At 39.4% G+C, this 21869-nt stretch overlaps 2 protein-coding genes and 1 long non-coding RNA gene across 6 annotated transcripts in view; 1 reads left to right on the top strand and 2 right to left on the bottom strand.

Annotated features, from left to right (window-relative positions):
• The window catches only part of nfatc3b (nuclear factor of activated T cells 3b), a 17166-nt gene extending 7797 nt beyond the window's left edge, over positions 1-9369 (bottom strand). For all 3 annotated transcript variants that reach the window (XM_066667284.1, XM_066667285.1, XM_066667286.1), the window contains exons 1-7: positions 9067-9369; positions 5284-6463; positions 4492-4654; positions 3051-3250; positions 2528-2700; positions 242-382; positions 105-160 (exon numbers count right to left, since the gene is read on the bottom strand). In XM_066667284.1, coding sequence (XP_066523381.1) covers positions 105-160; positions 242-382; positions 2528-2700; positions 3051-3250; positions 4492-4654; positions 5284-6463; positions 9067-9151 — 1998 coding nt within the window. In that variant the 5' untranslated portion in view covers positions 9152-9369. The remainder of the gene's footprint in view (positions 1-104; positions 161-241; positions 383-2527; positions 2701-3050; positions 3251-4491; positions 4655-5283; positions 6464-9066) is intronic.
• Positions 1-17875, top strand: part of LOC136693981 (uncharacterized) — a 20477-nt gene extending 2602 nt beyond the window's left edge. Inside the window, exons 2-3 of the long non-coding RNA XR_010802137.1 lie at positions 5507-5742; positions 17480-17875. This is a non-coding gene — a long non-coding RNA (uncharacterized lncRNA). The remainder of the gene's footprint in view (positions 1-5506; positions 5743-17479) is intronic.
• dus2 (dihydrouridine synthase 2) lies at positions 10294-21869 on the bottom strand. 2 transcript variants are annotated; one of them, XM_066667288.1, is made up of 17 exons: positions 21705-21869; positions 20644-20709; positions 18758-18903; positions 17712-17757; positions 17443-17534; positions 17297-17340; positions 16795-16855; positions 16560-16607; positions 16342-16407; positions 16138-16208; positions 15925-16011; positions 14315-14483; positions 14045-14166; positions 12741-12887; positions 12461-12548; positions 11439-11512; positions 10294-11353 (listed from the first exon to the last, which is right to left on the bottom strand). In XM_066667288.1, the coding sequence occupies exons 3-17, from the start codon at positions 18881-18883 to the stop codon at positions 11083-11085; spliced, it is 1512 nt and encodes a 503-aa protein (XP_066523385.1). In that variant the 5' UTR covers positions 18884-18903; positions 20644-20709; positions 21705-21869; the 3' UTR covers positions 10294-11082. The 2 variants fall into 2 exon arrangements, with proteins under 2 accessions (XP_066523385.1, XP_066523384.1); XM_066667287.1 differs by lacking the exon at positions 20644-20709 and having other exon boundaries at positions 21705-21868.

Genomic DNA, 21869 nt, shown 5'->3' with positions numbered 1-21869 from the left:
CAAAAATTATACCCAAAACTAATATGCTTTCCCGAAGCTTAAATAACAAATAAATAAATAAGGGGTTATAGATTAATGCACTCAATTAATTTGATGAACCTTACATCTGTACTCTTTTCACGAACTGGTTTTGCATCCACCTCCCAGATAGTTTTGCTATCTGTAATGAAAAAAAAAATCAATAAGAACAGAAAATAACTTAATACTGATTTAAGCAGGTAGTTCTTTGAATTCCCCTTACCAGGGCCCTTTTCCACGAAGATAACTTTTGACTCTGGGGTGATATTTTGGCCTGTGATTAGCATCTCCTGACCCCCAGTCACAGAGCCACAGGTAGGGCTGAACCGCTCTATCTGAGGGAGCTCCTGGGCTGAGCGCTGAGCTGGAGCATTAAGAGAAATATAATCGGGAGACAGTCACACAATAAACTAGCATTGCTCTTTATTAACACAAGCACGAATGGAAAAAAATCTCAAAGCTGGAATTTATAGTACTATATTTAAGCAGTAATACACCAGAGGGTGTGCTATAACATGATCTTAGATGCAGAAGATCAGTACCAGTATCTCACATTATAGCACAAACCTCGAGTGTATTATTGCCTTTATATGCCACTTGTTTATCACCATTCTGTGAGAAAATAGTTCCATTCTATCGGGCACTTGGCTGGTTAATCAACATCATAAAAGCAGAGAAACATCATTTCCCAATAACTGTTTATTATACAGACAAACACAAATATAGATTGAAAAGTTTTAATTTACCAAATAAAGGTCAGATTTATAAGGCAGGCTGTTACACTACATGAGACCTGTTAACGAAAGTCTAGGATCCCGTTATGATTTCAATGCTAGAGATTATAAACATTTTACATTAGCATGTTAGCATGTAACAGTTGTGCAGTTACAATATGAATCGAGTGAGCAGTTTTGTTTTGATTTGTACGAATTAAAAACTTCTTTTTTAGCATTTTGGGTTTTTAAAATTTTTTCTAATATAGCGTCCATAGGAATACAAGCAACAGACAAAACATTGCGCCATCTTTTCCTGCTTGACAGAGATGGTCGCCAGTAACTCTTAAGAAACGCATCTGATATGTGTCAACTAACAGTCATGATCTCTTTAGCCTCCATTCCAGCATCAGTAAGGCTCTGAATAGCTGTTGCTTGCAAACAATGTTTAATGTAAATGCGAGATTTACTTGCTTCTTTACTTAAATGGTGCAAAATGTTGGAGAGTTGGTTTACACCAAGTGGCACAGCGCTATACCACACAGTATCTGATAGGCATGCAGATTTCTTTGGCTGCAGGTAAAAAGCCAGAACATTAATTGGAAGCTTTCTTATATAGAGCTCAAAACTTGCTACGGGACATATTTTTCCTGTGCACAGAAACATTGCCCCAGGCCTCAGCTCTCTGTCTTGTTCCTGATAGGTTTTGTGATTTAATGTATCCTCATTAAAGGATAGAGTGACAAATTTCTCCCCATTTTCGTCCTTCTGTATAACGAATGATTCTCTGCGAAGTTGTCTGTTTCCTTCCTTCCCTCGCCTGCCAAAGTGTAGCTTAATGTCAAACCACACATGTAAGGAAAATTAATCCCATTCGTTTTAGGTGCAGCGATATTAATGTGGACTATGCAGATATATTATTCATCAACATACTGATTTGTGTGGTCTGGTTTCAGGATCAAGTGCTTTTGAGTGGTATATTTTTGCAAGGTCTTCAGATGATATTGTTGGACGATGCAAGGTTCTGTCACATCCGTTCTTTCCTATTTTTTTCACAACCGCCACAAAGATATTGTTTGCTGGTGTAAACTCTGCATCTTTCATCAAACACCATCCACGGCTGATCAGAGGTTCATTAACATATCTGTTAAGTCCAGCTCTTAACACAGCGAAGCTGCTGATGCTGTATAACCTTCCTTTACATTTCTGACTGATCCATAAAAACGCATTTTGTGTTTAGTGATGGTACTAAAATTGACTTCAGTCTCTTTGCTCTCCAACCAAACTGTGAATGCATTCAGTGCCCAGGATGTTTGCTTTACTGTACTGACTTTGTTTCTCTGCCGTTCCAGCGCATTCAAATCCTCCTTAGTAAGGGTGACAAACCTTGGCACATTAGAAGTTTCAGGGTGGTCATTAATAGATTTATCTTCCAAATTTAAATTTAATACTAGATTTTATGAACTCATTGTAATGAATTTTGACAGTCTTTTATGTGCATAATTGTAATGTTGCTAGGTTACATGTGCTTGTGGCAGAGTGATACCAGAAGAGTTTCGGTCAGAGTGCCATTATCGTGTAATGTTGGCACTCCTGGAACGTCTCTCAGCCAATCACACTGCAGAGTCAGAACTAAATGTGGTATACTTATCATTAGATAATCATTACTTTACATGTTGCATTGTGATGTATAATATGATTCTTAATTCATTTCACACAGGTATGGTATCAGTAGCATTCTGTGAACCCCTAGACTTTAGACCAGCTTTTGCGATTATGAATAAGATAGTACTCACAGCACTCTATAGGGATGGAGGCCACCTGCAATGACAGCACTTTCCCATTGGCCTGAGGAATATGCACACGGAACACAGCTCGCACTCGTGTGTTCTTACGGCCAATGTCTGTTTCTCCCTTCCGCAACTCAATGTCAGAGTTTCTGAGTTTCAGAATTCCAGCACAGTCGATGCTTCAAGGAAAAATAAAATTAGTACATAAAAATAAAACAAATAATAAGGCAAACATTGTGGAGAGCATGACCATGATATCTCAAACTAACTAACTGAAATACAGTAGCTTGTATACTGAATCTACAAACATGTAATCCCTGGGAAGGAAACATGGCATATTCAAGCTTTTTATTTTAGGTCTGAAAAAAAAAAAAAGTCATAAATATGGCATATTTTCCACTTGAAATTGCCATCCTATTGATGTAGAGAATATATCCATCCTCCCTACAAATCACTTACGCAAAACATTCTATTTTGGATGTTTTCAAGGCAGCCTAATATGTAAATCACAAGCCTTCATGACATGTACCTGGCAGACATGCCGTTTTCAGGGAGAAGAGGAATCTCAAGAATTTTTGTGCTGCCAATCAGCATCTCCTGGCTTGGAGTGGCTACAGTTTTGCCAGTAATCCTGTGCACCTGATAGAATGCGTGTGGTCTCACATGGCGATCATCGGCAGTCCCAATGAACATCTGGAGGTTGACTGGTTTCTCATTGTAACCTATGAGCTGTAAACACAGAGGAAAAGAAAACATGATTAAAAATGAAAGGATACAAGTGAAGTGAAAACATGTATTAAATTTTAATTTTAACCATGTGCAATCCAAAAAGTCATTTGAGGTGAAAATTAAACAATAGACAGACGGCATACATCTGTCTGAGCTGATTTATTATGAGGACATCAAGTGTAATACCTGCTAGTTATACACTACCAATGCATGACATGAGTACTGTAAGAGAAGAAGGGGGGGAAGAAAACAAAAAAAAGAAAGGGGGAAAAAAATAAAAAATACAGTAAAGCATCTGTTAATCTAAGTCCCCATCTGTGCCACTACTGGTAAGCATGGTTGACCAACTGAATCTTAGGTAATGAGAGAAAATAAACCGGTCAAATAATGCAATATCAGAGCTCCTTAGGAACGTGTTAAAAATAGATGAATTAGACTACACCCTCGTGATATGTGGTGCAATAAACCACTATGAAGTCTTTTACTCAGGCATGTGAGTGAGCACAAAGACTGAAGTGTTCCCCAAAATGCAAGCCTCTAAACGTGAGAACATATATACAAGAACGTGTTATTACTGGTTTTGCAAAAGTAATGCATGTATCTTGTGGCTTTTTACAAGGAAGTATCAGTCATCTGACAGTGATAAAAAGAACGCCCATCAGTGAAATTGAATTCAAGTTTCATCTTGCACACTATGCACTGACTGCCTTTCAATATATGGTAAAACATTTAAACATATTTATCACAGTGATGACACCATTTGCACCTGAGAAAACTCCAAAGCCGTATTGGAATATGCTGCATGAAATAACATAACATGAAGCACGTAACATATATGGTTCAGAGTGAAATGAATATCAGTTACTCTACTGAATTTCACCACACCACACTCTACTCACCGCATTTCACCACAAGTATAGTTTCATTTGGACATTTTCTGACATTTTCTTTGTAATAGCTTGCCTGGAAACATTTAACTAATAATTTTAGAAATCGTGCTCTATTCAAGCCAACATCAATTTGCATATATTCACATTTCTACCTACAGTACCTGGTATGGTATTTGGTTAGGGGACAACCTCTGAAAGAAGAATCAGTGCTTCATGTGTTGTACAGGAAATAGCCATGTCATTGAGCTCTGATCTAGCCCTGTTCTGGACTGTACACATGCTGGCTGAGAGTAGTGACTGGGCTTCAGTGGTTGATCTTATATCTGACATCTGGGGGAAAAGAACACTTACCTTTACATTAGGATGCCTTCCACACGCTGATTTTATTGCTCCTCGACTGCCTTCTGTTTCATAATGCGCTCTGTGGTAGGGTTTAGGCTGTACCTCCAACTTTAATTCACACTGTCCATACAGACTGGGCAGAGGACAATCCAGCGAGGGTAAACATGTGGATCTGAGAGACATGAACGGAGAAGCAGAAAGAGCTATAACACAAAATTCAGTATTTCGCTAAAGACACTTAATAAAACCTCTTAAGTCATTTTATTATATTTTTAACATTATTTTAAAAACTCCAGCTAAACTTTTCCTTGTGTAATCACTTAATGAAGTGTGGACCAATAGAAATCGTTCAAATATGGCAAAAGTTCAGCAGATTTTTCATTATCCAATAAAATGTTAGACGGGTTGGCAAAACTATCATCATATCGATTTCATTTTGTGCACTTCACATATGAAAAGCAGTACACTAGAAATAGTGCACTATTCATGGGCATTGTGTTTTGTATTAACATCCTGAACCTCAACTATAAAATAGATGGAGAAACTTCAAGTATGTTTTCTAAAAGAGACCCCTTATCTTAATTCTAATATTACCCCTAATGTTGCAAACAATCCAGTTAACAAGTTTATTCCACTGAAAAGGTCTGGTCTACCTGACTGATTTCTACAAAACTTATTTCTAACTGCCTCTTTGATTCGGTGGTGTTAGATTAATTCAAAGAAGAGATTATTAGCGCCTTTATTTAAAAGGATAAAAAGTACAGCAGTGTTATTTTGTGATATTTTAGCACTTTCAATTACCTGAATACAGGCGTTTGGGTTTGTTTAGGTTTTCCCCATCCGAAGTGTGGTGGAACAGATAAGAAATGTTCCACCATGTCCTCTTTCTTCAGTGTGGGCATTGACACTTCTGCGTTTGAATCCAGAGATGGGGAGATAATGCTGTGCTCTTCTAACCCAGAATCTCCCTGTGCAGGCAACAGGGAGGTGGGCTCCTGACTGTTATATGTCCTTCTGGTTTTAGTGGGGATGTCCATCTCAGACGAGAAGGACTGGAAGGAGGCGGCCATTGCTGCAGGGCTGCCCGACCAGGTCTCATCTGTGACGCTGCCTCGAGGAGAGTGAGATGGACTTGGGCAGGGAGAGAGATGAGGCGAGGAGGACCCTGGCACAGCCTCTGCACTGGAATATGGCCTTTTCCCATATGGCGAGTTGGGACGTGAGGATGGCCTGGAAGATGAGGAGGAGTGTGGCCTTGGGGTAAGCCATGTCTCTTCTGTAACGCTGGCCCGTGGGGATTGATAGGGGGACTGGTGCGGCGACAGAGACCGAGAATAGAAGGGCTGCTGTAACTGTTGTTGATACTGCTGTTGCTGCTGGTATCGGAACCAGGGGTCTTCTCCATACACACAATTGGGGGAGCCAAAAGGAGACACCATTGGTGAAACCTGTGGGGATGCCTGGGGAGACGTGAGTGGAGAAGGTAGAGGAGAGCCCAGTGGAGACACAAGAGGCGAAACCAGGCGGACGCGAGCCGCAGCTTCGTTCAGCTCTGCCTCCACATCATCATAAATATGGGAGAAGGACTCACAGGATGAGGCGTCCGATAGCCAGCTGCGGGACGACAGGCTGCTGCAGGGGCTTGGGCACAGTGCCGCTGTGTCCCTGTAGGATGGGTCCAGAGACAGGTACAGATGGTCTCGGGATGCCATAGGCCCAGAAGCTCCTCCCTGCTCCAAATCCATTCCACCATGGAGGATGCCCAGAGTGTCCTGTTGGCAGCTGGCTGGGATAGAGGTGATCTGAATGCTAGGGCAATCAAAAATACGGCTAGGGGAATCCACAGTGCTGTAGCTGGAACTGGGAGCAGCATAGTTTGAGGGAAAGGGGCCACCCTGAACCCCTTGATGCTGCTGGACAACAGGCTGCTCTTGAAGTGAGGGGAGAGGGTGGCAGGGGATGTGATTATCTGCACTGACATCTAAGGAGAGAAAGAGAAAAACATGAATTGGAAATTCCTGTGCCTACTAAATTAGAGGGTACAAATCTGTCGTAATATGAGGGAGAACTAAACCAGCCAATCTTCAAGGAACACTCCAACATCTTTCAAAGGAACACAACATCTGCAAAATGTGTTTCACAAGGTAAAGATAAAGTACAGAAAACCCACTAACTCCAAACACATAATAGAAGTCTGCTGAAATTATTGTCCTGGTTGGCACTGTTCAGGGGATTGGAATATCTGTTGTCAAATTTTATTTATACAGCACATTTTACAACAGAAAGTCTTTCCTAGAGCAGCTGTAAAGAGATGTGTCCAAGTCTCCTCTGAGCAGGCCAAGGGAAAAACTCCCTCAGCGTCTGAGGAAGGATCCTTGAGAGAAACCAAGAACTCCATAAATGAGACTCCACCCCCAACTGACAACAACACAATTTGGAGACGGTGTTATTTAATGATTCTACCTGTATAGTAATAAACTTGTTTATCAAATCGTGGACACAAAATTTTAGATTTGGTGACAAGGTTTTTGACTTTAATGATTTGAATGGCTATAGTAAATCTGTATCTGTCTACACCAGTGTATACTAAAGATAAGGATTCATTTAAAATAATTGAGTATATGGCCAGGTTAAACATTTTAAACATAAAAATATTGAATTTCACACTAAAAAAACACATGTAACCTGATTTCAAACTGGCACCTGGTGGGCAGCAGCATTTTATGGAGAGTGTTTAAGCCAATTCAGACAACTGAGCAAACTAAATGCTGTCAACAGTGCAACAGCAGCCCTATAAATAACCACACACACACACACAACCAAACACAGGATGCAGGGTGAGAAGACAGCAAGACTTCTGAACAGACTGATAAGCAGTAGAGGAAGGAGTAGTGAAAAAATTGCACTCTGAAAACAAGTGTTACACCAGAGAGAATCTATTTTAGAAACACTAACCCATTAAATGTACTTTGTGACAAAATACAGTACTATAATAAATCAACAGAAATGATGAATGAAGTCCCTTTTGGCCCATAAACTCCACACACATTCTGTCCAACCTCAATTAGTATTCAAGTGTAGTATGGTGTACAAGTGTATTACATGAAACATTTTATACAATTTAAAGTATTCAAAATGTTCTTCATTAATCATAGCCGACTTAACGAGGATAAATGGGCTCTCAACCTCACATTTTGTTAGCTATGTTACATCACGAACAATGGACGTTATCTAAAACGTTCATTTTTCAATATTGAAATACATTAACAGCAACACTGATGATGTGGCAAAGATTGTCACAGACTTGTTTTTATGTTTCTAGCAGAATACAGATAATTGAATAGGAAATTAAACAGGACCACACATTACAAATATAAACGTGTGGGTGTGCACTGAACACATGTTGTAACTAAAGTATTATACACCGCACACAGGCTTAGTCTTAAGTGGAAAAACTTAAATATTTAATTTACTCAGCAATCAAGCAGACACTGACTGGACCTGACATCTCCTTTTTTCTTTATTCATTCTACATTTCATCAGCTCCATTCATCCATAATGCTGCACTTTAGTTACATGTAGTGTAGATATTCCATCTGTTGCTCTGCATACATTGTTTGCCTCTCAGGACCACCACAGATATTATTTGTGTGGTGGACCATCCTCAGCGCTTCAGTGACACTGATGGTCGAGGTGGTGGCGTGGTGCCCTGGTGCGAGTGGATTAGATACAGGTTGTAAAACAGGGTAAAAGCGGGGATACGATGTACGCAGTCAGTAATTGTAAAACTAATGTAAACCCATCTGCTCAATGGATTACAGAGACTAGGAGGTGGCTTTAATGTTAAGGCCGTGCGGCGGTGCATCGACACGAAAAACAAGTTTTTAAGATCCAGAACCCAAAGAGCAGGATTTGTCAGTTACAGTCGGGTACACGAAGTCAAAGTCGGAACTATCCAAAAACATAAGAACTGAGAGAAATTACACTTTTTCCCCTCTCTCTCTTTTTTTAATTTAAGAAGAGATTCCACTGAATTGTCATTACATTTGTGTGCGTTGTCTTTAAAATGTCAACAAATCATTCAAAGCGGTCTGAGGTGAAATACTCATTGTTGCCATTGGTGGTGATAGTAACCAGAGGTCAGAGGAGTTAGTAATGTGTCTAAACGTTTTTACTTTTAAAATATCTTTAAATATACGACGAAAGGCTACATTTATGTGTATTTTGTGTCAAAACACTGTCTAAAGCAATCTTTATTTTCTTGTTTGTTAACATGTTAAAGCTCTGTGTTCAGTGGGAGGGCGGTAAATAAAACAAGCTGTAATCACACGATGATACACCGCGAGTGTCTCCAGAAAGGAGCTTTCTGTAGTAAAGCACTCTGGATTACTTTGTTTACAACTTGGAGCCTGCGGTACGCGGGCATTTTGCGCAGCCTGCTGGGTTTCCTCTTTAGAAGCCGTACAGCTGGCAGACGGGAACAAAACAGTTTAGAGAAGTGGCGAGGCAGCGGCGCTGACAGAAACCCGCCCGCCGTGGAGCCAGACACTGAAGGGAAGTTTTAGAGAGCGCTCACTCACGGACCTGTGTGGCCTAGAGACGTCAGAGAGTCCTCGCCGAACATGAGTCTGAAATCCAGCTCCTCGCCGCCGTAGTTCGCGGTGGTCATCGCATTGAATAGAAAGAGGCCAGCCTCCGCAACTAATAACGGACACTTTTGCGCACTCAGAAACACCGGAACCGCCGTCTAAACTACTCGCGGATGCATAGCCTTCTCAGTGTTAACTTTGTGAAGAGCAGCTTTGGGCTACAGTTTAGACACGGTGCCAGCGTGCAAACCCGGAACACACAAAAAACACACTCCTCCCTCCTCCACTGCAGCCCCACTCCGCCTCTCAGGCAACACTACAGTTATTACTGTTGTCTTTCACTTTCACAGACTACTCAAACCGTGTCTCAATTAACTCAAATAACCCCCCCCGGGGCAGGACACATTTCTCACGCGCCCTAGATTTCATGCCCTTCATAGTGCACTGTAACGGGCGCTAATCAACTTATATTCAGGGTTAAGTTCTTTATTATCAGTAATGTTCTGTGAGTTGTTCAAAACAAACCACACACACACGAGCGCGCGACTCTAGACCATACGTCAGCTGGCCAGACAGTGCGAGAAAAGGTTACACACCTCTGCCAACGGTCTCCGCGCCTTCCTCCGAGACAGAGGCAACAAGCTGTGTCTTGTATAAAATGCTCTACAAGGAGCAAACTCAAACGACATTTTTGCACAAGTGTCATAAATTGTGCACAACCTACGTTCCTTTCATTAAATGCCACCCACACACTCCTCACTGTTAATTTTAGTGATGTAGTGCATTATGAAGAACCGTGTTCTCTGTAGAGAATGTAAACCACGTTCCACATGGAACGTCAACCACTTGACCAAGGGCACACGCACGTTTCCAGAGGACCGAAGTGTATTTACTTCCTGATTTGTCTTGAGGAGTTCATTGCACTTTGAAGAAAGCTCCACATTTTCTCATGCATTTAAAGTTACAGTGTACAGTTCAAGTATCAAAGAATATTTTTGCCACTTATGTCTTGAATTCTTCCAAAGCAAAATATATGTCGGTATGCTATTTTGCTGAAGGAAGTTTACAAAAAAAAAGCATTCAGAAACCAAACACCCTTCCCTAGTACAATATTTGTAGTAAGGCTTTGTTTTTATTCCCCCGCAAAGAAATAAGTTGATCTTAAGAAGGACAGTTTTCCATTATGTAAATAAAATATTTTAATAAAAATAAACTTGGATTGAATACACAATGGCCTGCTTTAAAAGATCAAGTCAACTCAATATGTCAGTGTCTTACATAGGACCTCCTAATGGAACATTTCCAAATGAAAATCCTTTCAGAATCAAATCCCAGTTATAGTTTGGCATTCATTTTGGCTTTCACAACACACACAGTGGTTGAGTAATTAAGAGTTAGTTGAGTGCCCTCTTTTGGTCTAATGAACAGCTTCTATATTGTTCAAAACAGCAACTCCTCAGGGTCCTCCAGAGGGGTCCAGTTTGATCAGGAGAGGATTAGAGTTTCTTCAGCCCCGTGCTGGAGTATTACTGCATAACATGCTTTAGTCTCTAACGTTATTCTATACACGTTTTAATCTCTAATTTGGTTCCCTGCTCTCTCACACTGGTTTCAGACCACCAGCCAGTTAAAAACCCTTTTCTGTGCTGTAGCAGCAAAAATAATATTGGTATTTCAAGACCAGGATGGGGAACCACTGACTCAGAATGTACCAGCTTCTGATTCAAAGCTATGAGAAAGATATTCTTGTCTTTTGGAAAAAAAAACAAGCATGCACAAAACATGCACTCCATCTCATGCATCTGAACATACCCACAAAAAAGGGATTCCCAGTTAAAAGGAAGGGAGACATGTTCAGAGTCAGCATGCAGGTCTTCAACTGAAGCCTCTGTGTGTATTGTTGAGGGATGATGTGGTGCATTGTTACAAATGGAGTGCATCGTTACACCGCAGGCACCGTGTTCATAGAAAGTTTATAAGGGTCATAATTGTTCTCTCATCATGGCTGTGGTCATGGAACAGTCTGACCACAAGAGCCGTTCACTGCTGTCATCTTGTCATTTGACTCCTGTTCCTCTTTCTCTGACGGCTCAGTGATCCGTCTCTTCCTGTTTGTTGAGTCTGTAATGCCACTGTCCTCTGTCATGTCTGGTCTTTTCTCTGCTCTCTTTCTCTTGTTTACCAGTCCTGAGTTCTCTTCTCCGATGCGGCCCTCAGGAACCCCAAGTGTGCGCAGACACACGATGGCAGCAGCTTGTTCAGCAAATTTCTTTGACTTTTCCCTGAAAAGGGAACAAAAAACACATTAGTTAATTACAAATCGTCATATACTAGACTTAAAATGTTTGTAAGTCCTACAAGACTCACCACAAGGTCGACCGATACTTCTTATTTGCCAATATGACTGTAGACTGAAAAGCTCTGTCTTGAGCACGTTGCTCCTGAGGGGAGAAAGAATAAAAAAGAGAGAAAAATATTTGAAAACAAATATAAATTCATAATGTTACCCAAATAATGACAAAAAGTAACATGACTACAATCTTGAGGGAAAAATGATTATTTCCAAAAAAAAATATTTATTATTTTGACAAAGTGGGAAACTAATAAGTCACAATATGCATCAGCTAAACAATTACACTCAACTGCATAAAGAATATGAAAATGACCACGTCAGTTCCTGAATATCTTTAAAAAAAACAAACAAAAAAAACATTCAAACACTGTAAAATAGGAAAAAATAATTACAAAATAGAAGTAGATGATGATGAAGAGGTGGCTGTAATCTGAAATTTACATGTTTTTTTTTTAAGGTGCAAAAAATACAAAAAGATTCTTTCACAAATAAATAATCATATTAAACATAATTATATATGTATTTCAATATAATCAAAAGAAGAATATTAGTTCATTCATTCATTATCTGTAACCGCTTATCCAGTTCAGGGTCATGGAGGGTCCAGAGCCTACCTGGAATCATTGGGCGCAAGGTGGGAATACACCCTGGAGAGGGTGCCAGTCCTTCACAGGGCAACACACATTCACTCACACACACACACACACACACCTACGGACACTTTTGAGTCACCAATCCACCTACCAACATGTGTTTTTGGACTGTGAGAGGAAACCCACGCAGACACGGGGAGAACACACCAAACTCCTCACAGACAGTCACCCGGAGCGGGATTTGAACCCACAACCTCCAGGTCGCTGGAGCTGTGTGACTGTGACACTAGTTTTTTTTTTTTTTTAATTACTTCTCTCCAGTGAAAGCTTGACTGAAAGTAATTGTACTGTTATTCCAGTCAGCATCTGTATTGCTCTTGTTACATTCTGATCTTGAATTACACAAGTTATATAAGGAGAAAACCTGGGGTTTAAAATCTTACCGTCTCATACACAGGCTGCTCCAACTTCTCCTTCCGACTCCACTCCAACAAATACATCTTTGGAGTAATCTGAGGAGGATATTCTCTCCTGTATCATACACAATACATGCACATACTTATTTCTTCAACATATATGATTAAATGATACAAATGATACATGATAAATGATACAAATATTTGCCTCAACTGTAACCTCTGATGTAAGCACAAGTGTAGTATTAAAATGTAGAATTGTACTGAAAATGCAATTTCCTTTTAAGAAAGTAATTCTGGGACCAACCTTTCAAATTTCACAGCCATAGTGATGACATCCCCATCCAGTGTAGGCTGATTTGAAAGATTGATGATGTGGGTCTGAAGTTCTCTTTTTCTGGCCTCCAGATCTGCCTGGGCCTTCTTGTAGAAATCACTCATTCCAAACACTTCACTGCAAAATGAATGAACTGCAATGAATGAATGCAAAATGAGGTACACATTTTGGAACAAAATTTGGGATTTAAATAAATCCAATAAAGCTACACAGATTAACTGTATGGCCCAGCCCCACTGATGGAACCCAGCTGTGCTTTGCTTTTTGAAATCTGCATCAGTTCGGAAGCTTATTAAGGAAACCACATATTACCCTCAGCAAATGAGCAACTGCATGCCTCAAACCTTGACTTCAATAGCAACTATTGTCCTCAATGAAAATGTCTCACACAGATAGTGTTGTTATCTGTCATCAGAAGGCACCGACATGTGACAACATCATTCTGGGAACAGCACCCTATGTCATTTGTTTAAAAAAAACAAGATAAAGTCCCTGCAGCATTGAAAATGGTAAAGGTCTGACATATCTTTCTGTAATTTTGGAGTGCATTATCTATTAACACTGCCTATAATGAGGTGGAGATTTATTACTCCCATAAATTCAATACATAAAATGTTTATAAATTCAAACTAAATTTGTTTGTAAAATAGTTTCTATTAAGTGAAATCTTATTTCAGAAGTGAAAATATATAGTGTTAGGAATCTTGCCCAGTAACGTTTATTTAATATAACTGTGCGCTTAGGTGAACCCAGAACTGATATATATATATATATATATATATATATATACACACACACACACACACATTGTACAATCTGTCATTTTCTCTTTGCATATGTAATCACATGTAGACGCTTGTTTTGGGATGTATTTGCATTCTGTGCCATGACAGCATTTTCTTGGCAGGGATCAAAATTTTTCAGCCTTCAGAAGTTATTGTTATCAATAGCAAAAGCTTACTGGAGTATAGTATGGGGTCTCAGGATTCAAACTGTATCTGTAACAGTACCACATCTGTATTTGCAAGCAGAAGAGTATATAATTTATGAAAAGAACTTGGAAATAAAGTATTGTTTATGTGGACATGGAAAAACTGAACGTATGTAGGTGCAGAGACTAAAAAAAACCCACAGTATCCCAGTAATAAATTATGTAATTACATTTAAATTGTAAAATAAAACAATACTAAAACTAGAGTACATTGGCATTGCCCGCATTCAAATCTGCAGTTTCAGCCACAAAAACCTTCTGTATATCTCCATAGATGCTTTACCAGATTTCTCCATTGGTTTGAGCAGCATGGAGTTGTTTCCCCATCGGGGATTCCACCCTGTCCTTCAACATCTGGCAAAGGCAATATTTTGTGTTGAAGGTGTTGTTATCATAGCGAACAGCCTGCAACAGACAAAGACAAAACAGTCTATTGTTGAAGCTTTTTTATTATGCTGTATCTGAAGCATGAGCATTCACAGAGGCCACACCATGGAAAGAGCTAACAAAGAATATCTATTTGTGGAGACACTCTGAAAAGCTCACCACTCACATATTTGAGATACTCCTCCATAGCCTCGTCCACAGACACTGCCCCCTGGCTGCGGAAAATCGAAGGGTTCCACATAGCAGCTCGACCCAACATGACAGAGGACGCTCCTGTCACCTCTCGGAACTTTTCAATGTCCTCGTATATTTTAACATGATCCACTGAGCCACCGCTACATGAACAGAAGCGAGAACAAGGAAAGAGAAACAGATTTAGAAAAATAAGGCAAGAAGACTTTTGGAATGTGTACAGCAGCATTTCAATCCAAAGCAGAAGCAGCCTATAAACAAGTCTAAAACTAATCTATGTGAATCAAGGCAACTTTAGTTCTAGAGCACATCTGAAAGACTGAAAGTGCTGTACATTTAAAAAAAAATAAATTAATTAAACCGCCAAAGTAAAATAGTGAAGCAGTGTAAAGCCTGGGAGTCTAGATATGTTTTCAAACTAAACTGAAAACATCAATCATGAACGTCAGCTTAATACAAACAGGAAGAACAGGAAAAATGGGAAAAAGATCTTATCACTTTCAGTTTTTAGTCTAGAGTGTGGAGTAAAATACGGGTACGGAATTTGATATGTATGCCAGAAATATGCCTTTTAGAGCTTTTAAAAACAGCCAATAATACCTCTAAATCAATTCTTTATTTAACAAATAACCAGTGTGGGAAGGTCAGCACAGAAGAGCTCTCCCTGTTCTTGGCTCACCTTAAGAGCATAGCAGCCCCGTTTTGGACCAATCTCAAATCACTTTGTCCTTTATTTAGGTAGGATTGCAGGAAAAATTGCATAATGAAAGGAATGTTTTTTTTTTTGCCATGTCTTGAAATACAGGAAATTGCCAAAAAGTCTAAATTACTCGCAGAATCTTCTAATGTGGATAGGAATTATGGAACTACATAAATAACTGTTTCCCATTTAACGAAATACCAGTGATGCTTTTGTGACACATGCTTTGTAACACAATGGCAGTGGAGAAGAAAAAATCTTGCTTGGTGTTAATTCTGAAAATGTTCAAGAAAAGCACTTTAATTATAATTATACTAGGTCACAATAAGCATCAGCTAAACAATTAGATTTGATTGCATAAAGAATACTGACCACCCCAGTTCTTGCAAGTCAAAAACTTCAGATAAAATCAACCCAATCCTAATTTTACCCATTCATTATTTATCACAACCTCATCACACACAATAGCACCAACTTGAAAGAATGAAAGGCAAGCACAAACCCCCTCTGAGACATGTGAAGCCAGCCACAACCTCTTTTGAGCCTCTAATGCTAATGTTACAACACTGGACAGCTCAAAACACTGGAGCAGAACTTCCAGTGGTATCTCAGGTGTATTCTTAAAGAAAATGTCTCTTATCAAGTGACCAAATCCTCCCATTACTTTTGAAATCAAAACGAATTTTTAGTGTATTTATTTGTCTGCAAAAAATACAATAACTCTTAAATCTCAAAAGAAAATATCAGAAGGACTAAGGCCCTTTCTTTGTTCTTTGTATGCACTTTCTTTGTACTGGAATACTGGACTCCAGCTTTGCCATTTACTGGTAAATCCAGCTTTATGAACTACACCCCCAAGGTGGTACAATAAGACCAATACCTACTTAGCAATGACTGGGATAGAAACACTTTCAGCTACAGCTTGAATGTAGTTGCAGTGGACAGGGTGCCGTGGTCGTTCTTCCTTCATCCTGAGAATAAGAAATATAGAAAACAATCAACTGTAAAAACACCCACTGCATACTTAAATCCTTTAATTTCCACACTGAAATGTAAGGGTGTAAAAAAAAAATAAAAGTCCCAAACCAACAGTTTACCTGCCATGGACAGCTATTGCTGCCACCCCAGTTTTTTCAATTCTCTTCACCAAGTTCACTGTTTCTTCAAGCTGAAGAACCATTTAAGTGTTTAATTAGTTTTGACAAATAAGCTCCACACAAAAACAAAATAACAGACTTAGAGTGACTGCTGTGTACATACAGTATTTTGAACACTTGAGTTATGACTCATATTACACTTACAGTGGGCAGGATTCGAATTTTACAGGTCACTGGCTTTGAAACTCCTCTCACTAAAGTGGTCAGAATCTGCACAGAACAAATGGCAAATGTCTGCTAATGAAGCTGTAGGCGTTTCAGTTACCTAATGACTCTCAGGAGCTTTCACTGTTAGGGAGGCTGAGGACAAATTACAACACATAGCGCATGGTGAACTAAAGTGTCAGAAATTCTTTACTTACAGCCTCTATTTTGTCAGGATTAGAGAGGAGAGCAGATCCCATTCCACCCTACAGGTGAGAGTAAAAATCAGGCACTACCATACAAGCATATCTCACAGGTCCACGATCAAACATTACCATACCATTTTTCTGTATAATCTAAATTGTGAATGTAAATAAGAAACTGAGTATGCAAAACACACCCTGAAATCTAGCAAGTAATATATAGGGACAAGAATCTGACAGTTTCTCTCACCTTTGTGGAATATTCCTTTGGACACCCCATATTGACGTCTATAGCTGCCACATCATTCTCACTGTTCAGGGATGTGACAATAATTTACATTTGCAATGTGTATCATTGTACAACAGACAACAAATGTGTATTCCGCATTTAACCAATCTGTGGCAGTGAACACAAACTAGTGCACTAGGAGCTGTGAACACACACCCAGAGCGGGGGGCAGCCATGTCTGGCGCCCGGGGAGCAGCTGTGCCTTGCTCAAGTATCGTGCTCAAGGGCACTTCAGCCGTGGATGTTCCCACTGGTTTTTGGGGATTGAACCGGCACCCTTTAGGTACCAAGTCCGGTCCTCTAACCATTAGGTCACGGCTGCCCATGATTATTGACATATTCACAAGACATTTATTTCTAAGAAAATATGTGCACATCATAGCCTTATAATACAGACTGCAATGAGAAAATCATTTAATACAAAATCTAAAGGCACGACTACAATTGCCTTATTATAACTTACACAAGTTTGGCCACTGCAAGCGCTCTCTCTGGATCTGCAGTTCCCTACATACAAAAATCAAAATGAAAATATGAAAAATTGTAAGAAAATTGGAACACACATTTCCATGTAAAAAAGAAAGCAATGGGAGTCTATTTCAAACTAACCATCTGAAATACGACATGGCGTTTTTCTTTACTGCAGGTACGGAACATCACCCTCTCATCGGGAGCGATGAAGTCGACTGTCTCCAAAACATCTACCAGACACAGTTCTGTTGTTATCATCATTAACACTGGTTTATATTTCTGAACCCCCCACCAAAGTCCCTTTGTAACACAAAATACAGATCCAAATATCCTTTTATAATATCTTGAAAGACTGACTATGCATTTTTCATGTGATGAATAATTAAAGCCTGAGAGGATGGACTTACCATTTACTACCCTTTCACACTGAACCATTTTTAGATCAATCAGTTCCTTTAATAAAGCAAGACAAATACAACTTTATAACAAACACTACAAAATGAAGTTACCTTTGTGAAAATGTACACGTATGGAACTGTTTGTACAAGCATCTTAACTACATGCAACTGTCATCAACATATTATGCAATCAGTAATTTTTTGTAATGTAGAGTACGTCTTAATACTTATTGTGATATTTTGCTTTGTACTGTCTACTTTGTACTTAAATTAAATATTGTATAATTATATAATAGGAATGGGCATTTCAGTCAAGTTTTCTAATTTCACAGTATTAAAAGGGAATGGTTCTAGTGAAACCTGTTCTGTGAAAACATTCTGAGATTTCTCTACCATCCAAATGCCTCAAGATGCCATTTCTTGTCTGTGGCTCAGCCAGCGACAGAGAGAGAGAATGCCTAAGCCATTTTGTGCTGAGACCCTTAGTGTATTTTTCACCCATTTACCAAGTTAGGGTGTGTACAAAAACTGAACCTTTTTCCAACATGCAAACAGACCAGAGAGCTAGCAAATTGTAAGGAAGCATTCTTTGCATTTTACAAAAAGGGTTTTTGATTAAGATCTCAATCATCGCCTTTAATCCAATTAAACACGCAATTAAATACATTAACTTCCTGCAAACACCAGGTTGTGGTGAGAGAGTGGAGCTGTTTGGAGCCATGGAGTAGGTTAAATTAGCATATATGCAATCAAATATGCATATAATGGCTAATCCTAATTTACTTGAATAATTAATTAAGAGAGTAATGCCCATCCCTATTATAAAAAAAAGCTTACTGGTCAGTAAATCACATGCTAATAAATTAGGCTAATCTACAGCATGTTGGCGTATGAATTTTTGATCTAACAAAAAGATGATAAAATTATAACTATAAGATTATTAAACACAAATTCCATAAAGTAAAAAATATTTCACTGTATTAAAGGCTATATAGACGTTTCACTGAGACACATTGATACAGTGTACTACTTGTTGACTTGTATTTAGGCCTCACCTCACAGTAGACAATATCTGCACCATAGTCCAGTGCCAGGAGCCTCATGGGTAAGGTGCCTACCCTTACCATAGGTGCCAGAATAAGTTTATTGTTGAAAGTCATCTTGCCCAGAGAGTTAGCCATGCTGTTGCCTTTCTCAACCCCTGAGGAACAAAGACATTACACTCAGTGTAAGGATACTCTGTAATCAGAATGATTACTGGAGGCCAGTGTTCTTTAAAGGTGCAATCTCTAATACTAACACAAAGCATTTAAAATGAACACAGTTCCCTCTGCGTCCTCCCCAGATGTGAAGCTCGAGCAGGTTGCCAGTTTGAGGAAAACTGAACGAACGAGCAAGAGATGAGTTTAAGAACTTTGGACCATAATAGCTAAGAAGGATGTGCCACAATCAACATATTTACGCAGAAAAGTGTTCATAATTTCACTAAAACATCTACCTACGCAAGAGAAAGGCAAAAAAGTGAATGTGAGGCCATCATTTGTCTGCATTTGGGCTTTACTGCCCAAACCCACTTTAAATATTTAAATTAGACAAGGCTGTTGTTACTTATCGATTTTCACTTCCAAATTTAAATGTCGTTTAGGAGGCAGAACTTTTATTCACAATGTTTATAGTGAAACATTTCATTCCACCTTAAATGTGTCCGTTTACATGTCCTACTGGCATTATTCGCCAGCTTCTTGAATTCTCTGTTCCACATTAAGAGCTGAAGCTAGCGCGTGACTGTTATACCACTTTATCCGTTTAAATCACCCAAAACAATTGTATGCAATGTCGCTAAACATTTACCTACGTAAGTGAAAGGCAAAAATGGAAGCCCCTGCTGTTTTCCCTACATTTACAAGAATGTACTGTTTAAACCACATAAAAATTTTAGGAGGCAGATCCTTGCTTCTTATTCATAATTTCCATATTCAAGCATTGTTTCTCCTTAAATGGGTCAGTTTAAGAGTCTTATTTGCGTATATTCTCCAGCTTCTTACTTGAATATTCCTTTCCAGCTTAAACAGCTAAAGCTAGCACTAGGTTTTATAAACAAACCTTGTTTTGAAACTTCTTATGCGAGGCTTTCCAAACAATTATTATTCCTTAATTTGTTTAAAACACACACATCATGGAGAAACACATTAATCTACCTTAATTTCTTTAAAACAAAAAAACAATGGTATTTTCAGTCATGTTGTTATTCACCTTCTTCCTATAAAACACAAAACACAGTCCTGGCACATTTCAAATGTCACCATGTCTCACTTTCTTTATATAAAACACACAATCTATGGCGCTTACTCCTTTTAATCTATACACAGGTGTCTGTACTTCTATTATTTTTTTCAGAAATTATTTTCTGTTACCTGTTCAGGAGAAAAATAGCCAGCTCTTGCTCTGTTCTGTAGTGTTGCTGCTTCTAAACTGCCCCCACTTTTCAAACATAAGGCCAATATTTCCTCTTATTGTACTCCGTCTCTGGTCATGGGGATTTTAAAATGACAATGAGGCTTTTGGGTGCGGTAAAATATAACATTAACTCTGTTCACTTAGTCATAATGTTTTATATAATAATGTTATGTTTAATAATGTTTGTTTTAGCTTTGACTTTTCCCTTAATCTATGATAACACACCCTGGACATTTTATGACTAAGTACAGTAAATATCTTACAGATTGTTCCTTTAAAGATTGAAAAGCTCAGTCCTAAAAGACCTTAGTAATCCACAAATAAGTAATGTTCCAGTAGCAACCAAGGTTTGGTTTGGTCCAACAACCTCAATTCTTCACTTCAGATTGTTACCCACTGTTTGAAGCAGATAATTTACTACTACTAGTATTACTGTGTTTCCCATCACCAACACTGTGGACAATTTTGACTTGAGTTTCCTCACCTTCAGTGGTGTTAAAAGTGGGATGACTCTGAAGATAGGAGCATACTTAGTGGCTCCTCAGTCAATCTGATGGCAAGGAGTACAAAACAGCAAGCGGTCAGAACTGGGATGGCAAGCACAGTGCGTGCCCTATGACTGAGCAAGCCATGGAGACAGGGCAGGAATGGACTGCAGTCTCCATAAAAGAATGCCAGTGTCCTGAGGAGACCTGCTTGGTGGTGGTAGACTTTTGATAGTAGCATAGTAACGTTTGGTGGTAGAAACTCCTGGCGGCTAGGAAGACTAGTGCTCCCAAGTGCCAGGCATGTGATGACACCCCAGGGACATATGAGAGAGAGCAGATCCATGGCAGACCTCCATAGTGTAATGATGGAGCCAGCCTGGGGCAACCAGAGAGCGAGACTCAGCAAGAGACCAGGCAGGGTAAGCATCACTGTCTGTGAGGGGTTTCTCCCCATGTCTACATGGATTTCCTCCCACAGTCTGAAAGCATCAGGAAGATTGACTGACCCATAGGTGTGATAAACAACTAGTGCCCTGTCTAGTGTGAGCTTCCTGTCAAGGGCTGTCACTGCTCTATCAGCTGACATGTGGTAAACGTACTGGCACTGATTGGCTTTGAGAGTCAGTGAAAGCTCTCTGTTTAGTAAGTAAGAAAACACACAGAGAGACGGGAGAAGGGGAGTGAGAAACGCTGGCTGGTTTTCGGCTGCAGTTTTGTAAACAAAAGTGTGATTATGGCGTCTTCGACTTTATTTCGACACCCGGAACGCTACGATATTTCCAGGATTTCCAGGTCATCCTACAAAAAAGTGTAAAGAGAGGAAACATCCTAAACACAACACAGTTTACTCTACAACCCTATTAACTGCAGTTCTCAAGATGTGCCACCTTTATTCAACCTGTGCCATAGCTATTGCCATTTTGGGCACAAATAAACACAGCACGTATCCAACATGATTCCAAACACTGTGTCATATCACAACAAAAACACTGTTCATTAATACACATTAACACGAAGCTCACTTGCCTTTTAAAAAAAAGCTACTATTAAAACTTACCGGCATCAATATATAAACCGGTTCAGTTCCAGAAAAACGCGTGTTCAACACAAGGTCCTGGACCACGTCATCAAAGAGCGACAGCGCTGTTTCGGTTCACTCTACACTACTCCCTACGCTCCCTTCCAACATAGTGCACACTACACCCTCACACCACTCCCTCTA

This window comes from Hoplias malabaricus, chromosome 4 (assembly GCF_029633855.1).
Source record: "Hoplias malabaricus isolate fHopMal1 chromosome 4, fHopMal1.hap1, whole genome shotgun sequence".
In the NCBI taxonomy this organism is placed as follows: domain Eukaryota; kingdom Metazoa; phylum Chordata; class Actinopteri; order Characiformes; family Erythrinidae; genus Hoplias; species Hoplias malabaricus.
The sequence above is the reverse complement of the archived record's forward strand: the minus strand, read 5'-3'. Positions and strand labels throughout refer to the sequence as shown.